Source organism: Lucilia sericata, unplaced genomic scaffold (assembly GCF_015586225.1).
Source record: "Lucilia sericata isolate MDLA Ls3-8-SP2 unplaced genomic scaffold, ASM1558622v1 Contig004197F_arrow, whole genome shotgun sequence".
In the NCBI taxonomy this organism is placed as follows: Eukaryota; Metazoa; Arthropoda; class Insecta; order Diptera; family Calliphoridae; genus Lucilia; species Lucilia sericata.
In genome coordinates, this window is record NW_023997181.1 from 16,415 (window position 1) to 25,266 (window position 8,852).

The 8,852-nt window shown below is 32.9% G+C and overlaps 1 protein-coding gene across 3 annotated transcripts; it reads left to right on the forward strand.

Moving 5' to 3' along the window:
* Positions 1-2,351: 2,351 nt before the first annotated feature.
* On the forward strand, positions 2,352-7,652 carry LOC119615138. 3 transcript variants are annotated; one of them, XM_037971220.1, is made up of 2 exons: positions 2,352-2,366; positions 5,763-7,652. In XM_037971220.1, exon 2 carries the CDS (start codon positions 5,794-5,796, stop codon positions 7,498-7,500), a length of 1,707 nt encoding a protein of 568 aa, XP_037827148.1. In that variant the 5' UTR covers positions 2,352-2,366; positions 5,763-5,793; the 3' UTR covers positions 7,501-7,652. The 3 variants fall into 3 exon arrangements, with proteins under 3 accessions (XP_037827148.1, XP_037827146.1, XP_037827145.1); XM_037971218.1 differs by lacking the exon at positions 2,352-2,366 and adding an exon at positions 5,583-5,689 and having other exon boundaries at positions 5,756-7,652; XM_037971217.1 differs by lacking the exon at positions 2,352-2,366 and adding an exon at positions 5,584-5,689.
* Positions 7,653-8,852: the final 1,200 nt, after the last annotated feature.

Genomic DNA, 8,852 nt, shown 5'->3' on the forward strand with positions numbered 1-8,852 from the left:
TATTTTTAATTAACAATTATCATACAACCTCCCAGCACGAATTTAGCAATATTTAATATTTATTTATAATTCCATTGAAGATACATATTAACAAATTTTCATCATAAGTTACAATATGAATATCAAAAAACTAATAAATCACATATCTATGCAGTAGACCTATGCCAATAGTTTTGAAGTTAATTTTATTTATGGTTAGATTTCATTACAAAACAATTTATGGCAGAACAAACAAATCAAATTAGAAGGATCAAATCAATCAATCAATCAATATTGACATTCAATACATTTTAATATTCTACAGTTATTCCATTAACCACACTACCTGATGTACTTTTGACCTACGGATTCTTTAGAAATAAGTAACTATTACAGTACAATCAGCGTGTAGATAATAATGATAATTGCATCTTAAAACTATTTATTTAAATTACAATATTACATTAACCACACTACCTGATGTACTTTTGACCTACGGATTCTTTAGAAATAAGTAACTATTACAGTACAATCAGCGTGTAGATAATAATGATAATTGCATCTTAAAACTATTTATTTAAATTACAATAATTAATACACGAGTATGTATTTATTTGAACAATTAATTAATTTCATATTTTTATGACCCAATTATAATTTATAATTTAATTATGCAGACTATAGACAGTTATACAGTCCAGACTATAGACAGTTCTATAGTCCAGACTATAGACAGTTCTATAGTCCAGACTATAAACAGTTCTATAGTCCAGACTATAGACAGTTCTATAGTCCAGACTATAGACAGTTCTATAGTTCAGACTTTAGACAGTTCTATAGTCCAGACTATAGACAGTTCTATAATCCAGACTTTAGACAGTTCTATAGTCCAGACTATAGACAGTTCTATAGTCCAGACTATAGACAGTTCTATAGTCCAGACTATAGACAGTTCTATAGTCAGACTATAGACAGTTCTATAGTCCAGACTATAGACAGTTCTATAGTCCAGACTATAGACAGTTCTATAGTCCAGACTATAGACAGTTCAGACTATTAACAGTTCTATAGTCCATACAATAGACAGCTTTATAGTCCATACTATAGACTGGTCTATAGTTCAGACTATTAACAGTTCTATATATAGTCCAGACAATAGACAGCTCTAAAGTCCACACTATAGTCAGTTCTATAGTCCAGGCAGTAAACAGTTCTATAGTCCAGACTATAAGTTATTCTATAGTTCAGACTATAGACAGTTCTATATTCCAGACTGTAGACTGGTCTTCAGTCCAGACTATAGACTGGTCTGTAGTCTAGACTATAGACTGTTCTATAGTCCAGACTATAGTCCAGACTATAGACATATCTATAGTCCAAACTATAGACTGTTCTATAGTCTAGGCTATAGACTGTCCTGACTATTGACTGCTCTATAGTGCAAACTATAGACTGTTTCTGTAGTACAGACTATAGACTGTTCTGGACTCCAGACTATGGACTGTTCTGTAGTCCAGACTATAGACTTTAGTGCAGACTATTGACCGTTCTGTAGTCCAGACTATAGACTGTATACTGTTCTGTTGTTCCGAATATAAACTGTTCTATAGTCCAGACTATACAATCCATAGGCTGTTTTTTTTAGTACAGAACATAGACTGGTCTTTAGTTCATACAATAGACTGATCTTTAGTCTAGACTACAGACTATCCAGACTATAGACTGTTCTATAGTCCAGATTATAGGCTGTTCATAGACTAGTCTAAAGTCCATACTATGGTATACTACACTTCTAAAAACAGAAATATATTCCTCCATTTTACTGTAACAAAATAATTTACAAAAAAAATAACTTATAATTTAAAAACAAACCAAAATTAAAACACATTCCGCTTCATATTAGTTAACTGACCTATGCTACAAAAAATATATATAAACAAATTATTTGTTTATATGAAATCGTATAAAACCAGTTTATTTTTTTGAGCTCAAAACTATTTTTTCGTTAAGTTGTCGCTAGAATTAAAAACATTTTTAAGTGATTGAACGACTATTTTTAAAAAATATTCAAAGTCAAGGTTAAAAATTACATGCAAGTTTATCACTGTCTCTCTGACGGATAATCTTTATACATATGTATATGTATATATAAAAGAACCACGTTACTGAGTGACTGATTCATTATCACCCGAAACTAGAATCATGAAATTTTGACAGTAGTTTTTTTTTTTTTTTGTTTGTTTATGTAGATCCACTAAGGAGTGATTTTGGGGTAAAAAGGGGGAAGTACTTATAAAAAAGATTTCCTTGAGATAAAAGAAACATTTTTAATACATCCTCATCTACTCCTAAAAAGAACTGATAGATCTGGTACATTTTCGAAATATGTAAGTACGTTTAGAGGGTGAACCTAAGTTAAATTTTGTATTTAATTTTGATTGGGATAGCGAAGCACCCAGGGTAAGCCAGTAACTATATAAAGCTTTATATTTTTAAAAATTGTATTTTAAAACTCACACATATCCATACATGTACGTTAGGAAGACTATAGACTAATAATACAGACTGACTGATCTATAGTCCAGACTATAGACTGATCTATAGTCAACACAATAGACTGATCTATAGTCCAGAAAATATATTGTTCTATTCCAGACCATAGACTGGTATATAGTCCAGACCATAGACTGATTTACAGTCCAGACAATTGGCTCGTCTATAGTCCAGACTATAGGCTTGTATATAATCAAGAAGATAGGTTGGTCTATAATTCAGACCCGCAGAATGGTCCATAGTCCTGACTATAGACTAGTCTATAATCCAGCGATAGACTGATCTATAGTCCATACTATAAACTGATCTATAGTCTATACTATAAACTGATCTACAGTCCAGACTATAGTCTAATCTATAGTCCAGACTATAGACTGACCTATAGTGCAGACTATAGACTGATCAAAAGTCCAAACTATAGACTGATCTATAGTCCAGACTATAAACTGATCTATAGTCCAGACTATAGACTGATCTATAGTCCAGACTATAGACTGATCTATAGTCCAGATTATAGACTGATCTATAGTCCAGACTATAGACTGATCTATAGTCCAGACTATAGACTGATCTATAGTCCAGACTATAGACTTATCTATAGTCCAGACTATAGACTGATCTATAGTCCAGATTATAGACTGATCTATAGTCCAGACTATAGTCTAATCTATAGTCCAGACTATAGACTGACCTATAGTACAGACTATAGACTGATCAAAAGTCCAAACTATAGACTGATCTATAGTCCAGACTATAAACTGATCTATAGTCCAGACTATAGACTGATCTATAGTCCAGACTATAGACTGATCTATAGTCCAGATTATAGACTGATCTATAGTCCAGACTATAGTCTAATCTATAGCCCAGACTATAGACTGACCTATAGTACAGACTATAGACTGATCAAAAGTCCAAACTATAGACTGATCTATAGTCCAGACTATAAACTGATCTATAGTCCAGACTATAGACTGATCTATAGTCCAGATTATAGACTGATCTATAGTCCAGATTATAGACTGATCTATAGTCCAGACTATAGACTGATCTATAGTCCAGACTATAGACTGATCTATAGTCCAGACTATAGACTGATCTATAGTCCAGACTATAGACTGATCTATAGTCCAGACTATAGACTGATCTATAGTCCAGACTATAGACTGATCTATAGTCCAGACTATAGACTGATCTATAGTCCAGACTATAGACTGATCTATAGTCCAGACTATAGACTGATCTATAGTCCAGACTATAGACTGATCTATAGTCCAGACTATAGACTGATCTATAGTCCAGACTATAGACTGATCTATAGTCCAGACTATAGACTGATCTATAGTCCAGACTATAGACTGATCTATAGTCCAGACTATAGACTGATCTATAGTCCAGACTATAGACTGATCTATAGTCCAGACTATAGACTGATCTATAGTCCAGACTATAGACTGATCTATAGTCCAGACTATAGACTGATCTATAGTCCAGACTATAGACTGATCTATAGTCCAGACTATAGACTGATCTATAGTCCAGACTATAGACTGATCTATAGTCCAGACTATAGACTGATCTATAGTCCAGACTATAGACTGATCTATAGTCCAGACTATAGACTGATCTATAGTCCAGACTATAGACTGATCTATAGTCCAGACTATAGACTGATCTATAGTCCAGACTATAGACTGATCTATAGTCCAGACTATAGACTGATCTATAGTCCAGACTATAGACTGATCTATAGTCCAGACTATAGACTGATCTATAGTCCAGACTATAGACTGATCTATAGTCCAGACTATAGACTGATCTATAGTCCAGACTATAGACTGATCTATAGTCCAGACTATAGACTGATCTATAGTCCAGACTATAGACTGATCTATAGTCCAGACTATAGACTGATCTATAGTCCAGACTATAGACTGATCTATAGTCCAGACTATAGACTGATCTATAGTCCAGACTATAGACTGATCTATAGTCCAGACTATAGACTGATCTATAGTCCAGACTATAGACTGATCTATAGTCCAGACTATAGACTGATCTATAGTCCAGACTATAGACTGATCTATAGTCCAGACTATAGACTGATCTATAGTCCAGACTATAGACTGATCTATAGTCCAGACTGTAGACTGATCTATAGTCCAGACTATAGACTGATCTATAGTCCAGATTATAGACTGATCTATAGTCCAGATTATAGACTGTTCTATAGTCCAGACTATAGACTGATCTATAGTCCAGACTATAGACTAATCTATAGTCCAGACTATAGACAGTCATATAGTCCAGCCTATAGGCAGTTATGTAGTCCAGCCTATAGACAGTTCTATAGTCCAGACTATAGCTTTGTCTATATTTCAGTCTATAAATTTGTCTATATTCCAGCCTATAGACTGTTATGTAGACTAGCCCAGACTAAAGACTACACTATAACCAAGACTAGTCAATAGTCTTTATCGGTCTAATGTCCTATAAGCCAGTATATAGTCATGTCTATGGATCAGTTACCAGCCTTTATAGACCAGTCTATAGCCTTGACTGCAGAACAGTCTACAATCTTGACTGTAAACCCATCTATAGTCATGGCATTAAACCAGTCTATAGTCTTGACAAAAACTTAGTCTTAAGTATAGATCAGTTTTGAAACTAGTTTTAACTATAGACTCGAGTCTATGTCTGTAGTCGAGTTTGTAAACTGGATTTATTCCAATTAAAAAATTTGCGAAAAATAATATAATTTTAAATCAAACTGCAAAAAAGAACTTATTTAAGCAGCTGTTACACATACATACATGCATAACTGGGGAAATATCCGAATATTTATACATAATTTATAAGAGTTCTGCAAAATTCTATTTGAAAGTGTGCAGTAAATGTTCACACGACTGTTAATTTTTCTATATCTAACTTCTCCTTACTGGGAGTGGGAGTGGGAGAGAGAGCGAAAGAGTACAAATCTTTATTATACGAGAAGTCGAATTTCACAAGTGCAGCGATAAATTATTCAATACAAACATTTAGTATTTATACGTCTTTTTATCAGCTCGTGCTAAAATTCTATATTTATACTTTTAATTATTTCATTTTCATACTTTCATGTTTTGAAAGCAAAAATAAGCTGTTTTTAAACCACCTGGTAAGTAAATAATGTAAAATTTGATTTATTTAAAATTCATATACAAATTTTACTAAAAATTTTAAGTTTTTAGCTATTTCATAAACTTTAAAATTGTCGAAAACATGTCAATTTTACCAATTCCCCCTGCAACAACAATAATTATAACACAAAGTTTGGAAAAGTTTCCTAATGTCAGACAGTTTCTCGAAGCTCTGGTCAAAACTACAAAAATAGAGAAACGACAAGTTGGAAGATCATTTCAATACAGTAAAGATGTAAAGAGAAAGCGTCTTAATTCAGAATATGGAGTTTTTGTGAATTATTTTATACGAAAACATTTATCCAATCAATTTAATATAGAAGCAATGGATGCAAATGCCGAAGAGATTTTAAAAAATCCAAGTGATTACATTACTGGTGACAATCTGATATTGCGAAATTTAATTAAAGAGCATTATGAAATTTTTAAAGATCCAAACAACAAGGCCATGGACATAATTAAAAGTATTAAAATTGTATCACTATCAAGTCTAATATCAGCTCACCGCCATGTACCGAAAAGTGGTTATACTGTGAACGAGGATAATTTGCTAGAAATTATAGATTATTTGGAAAAGGTTCCCTATAAGTCTGTCATCTTAAATCCCCAACTAGATTGTGATTATTTTACCGCAGATGCCGATTTGATATTTGATGATGAAGTAATATATGAAATAAATACGTCTAAATATGAATCCCTTTCACTGTGTGGGTCGAACTTACCGTTAAGTAGAATTTATCTAACCATTATCTATGGATTTGGCTTCTATAAGAAAACGGGTAAAAAAGTAAAACAATTCAAAATCTACAATACATTATTGGGTGCAGAGTTTTCAGTTGAATTGCATAATATTGATTACAAGTTATTCGAAGAAGTTCTTAGGCAAGATGTTGCTGTCTATAGTCGCCTTGAGCTCGAAAAAAGATCAATTTCAACAATACCCCTAGCAACTAGAGTAGCACTAACAAGTTTGGATATCTTTCCTAATGTCAAGCAGTTTTTCGAAACTCTAGTTAAAGATACAAAAATCGAGGAACGACAAATTGGAAGCTCATTTCAATATAGTGAAGATGTAAAGAGAAATCGTTATTTTTTAGCCCATGGATATTTTGTGAATTATTTTATAAGAAAATATTTATCCAATCAATTTAACATAGAAATAATGGATACAATAACCGAAAAGATTTTAAAAACGCCAAGTAATTACATAATTGGTAAAAATCTTACATTGCGAAATTTAATTAAAGAGCATTATGAAATTTTTAAAGATCCCAATACCAAGGCCATGGACATAATTAAAAGTATTAAAATTGTATCACTATCAAGTCTAATATCAGTTCGCCACGATATACCGCAAAGTGATTATACTGTAAACGAAGATAATTTGCTAGAAATTATAGATTATTTGGAAAAGGTTCCCTATAAGTCTGTCATCTTAAATCCCCAGCTCGATTGTGATTATTTTACTGCAGATGCCGATTTGATATTTGATGATCAAGTAATATATGAAATAAAGACCTCTCAATATAAATCGCTTACATATTACGGGTCGAACTTACCATTAAGTAGATTTTATCTAACGATTATCTATGGATTTGGTTTCTATAAAAAAACGGGTAACAAAGTAAAAAAATTCAAAATCTACAATCCATTATTGGGAACAGAGTTTTCAGTTGAATTGGATAACATTGATTACGAGTTATTCGAAGAAGTTCTTAGGCAAGATGTTGCAGTCTATAGTCGCGGTGACCATGATTACATAACAAAACTACTGAACACTAATAAATAAGCTACACAAATCTCATATTCAGCGCATCGAAAAAGAGTTGATTTTTTTATTAGTAATGTGAAAAACCTAAGAAACATTTAGTAATAAGTTTTAAACTGAAAAAATAAATTAAACTAAAAACCCTAAATTAACAAATAAAAACTACATACATATCATAATGTCCTTGAAATTTAATATAAACTTATCCTTAATATTACACCAGTAATAATAATTGTCTTGACTATAGAATCAGTCTATAGTTTTGACTATAGTAATGACTATAGACCAATTTATCGTCCTGACTTTAGATAGACCTGCCTATAGCCTTGTCTATAGACCTGCCTATAGCCTTGCCTATAAACCTGCTTGACTATAGACCTGCCTATAGTCTTGACTACAAATCTGCCTATAGTCTTGACTATAGATCTGCCTATAGTCTTGACTATAGATCTGCCTATAGTCTTGACTATAGATCTGCCTATAGTCTTGACTGTAGATCTGCCTATAGTCTTGACTATAGATCTGCCTATAGCTTTGACTATAGACCAGTCTATAGCCTTGCTATAGAATAGTCTATAGCCTTGACTATAGACCAGTCTATAGCCTTGACTATAGACCAGTCTATAGCCTTGACTATAGACCAGTCTATAGCCTTGACTACAGACCAGTCTATAGCCTTGACTATAGACCAGTCTATAGCCTTGACCATACCCCTGCCTATACATAGTTTTGACTATAGACCTGCCTATACATAGTTTTGACTATAGACCTGCCTATAGTCTTGACTATAGACCTGCCTTTAGCCTTGACTATAGACCTGCCTGTAGCCTTAGCTTTAGAGCTGCTTATAGCCTTGACTATAGACCTGCCTATACATAGTTTTGACTATAGACCTACCTTTAGTCTTGGCTATAGACCTGCCTATAGTCTTGACTATAGAACTGACTATAGACCTGACTATACCCCTGCCTATAGTCTTAACTATAGACCTGTCAATAGTCTTAACTATAGATCTGTCTACAGTCTTAACTATAGACCTGTCTATAGTCCTAAATATAAACCTGTCTATAGTTTTAACTATAGACCAATTTTTAGTCTGAACTATAGATTAAGAACTATAGATTTAAGAACAGTCAATTGTCTTGATGTGTAATAAACCTTAGATATGACAACTGGTCTATAGTCTTGACTAAAGACCAGTCTATAGTCTTGACTATAGACCAGTCTATAGTCTTGACTATAGACCAGTCTATAGTCTTGACTAAATACCAGTCTATAGTCTTGACTAAAGACCAGTCTTATAGTCTTGACTATAGACCAGTCTATAGTCTTGACTATAGACCAGTCTATAGTCTTGACTATAGACCAGTCTA

Bases quoted from the DNA above. Each gene is read 5' to 3' on its own strand.
- LOC119615138 (XM_037971220.1), top strand. From the start codon at position 5,794: ATGTCAATTTTACCAATTCCCCCTGCAACAACAATAATTATAACACAA.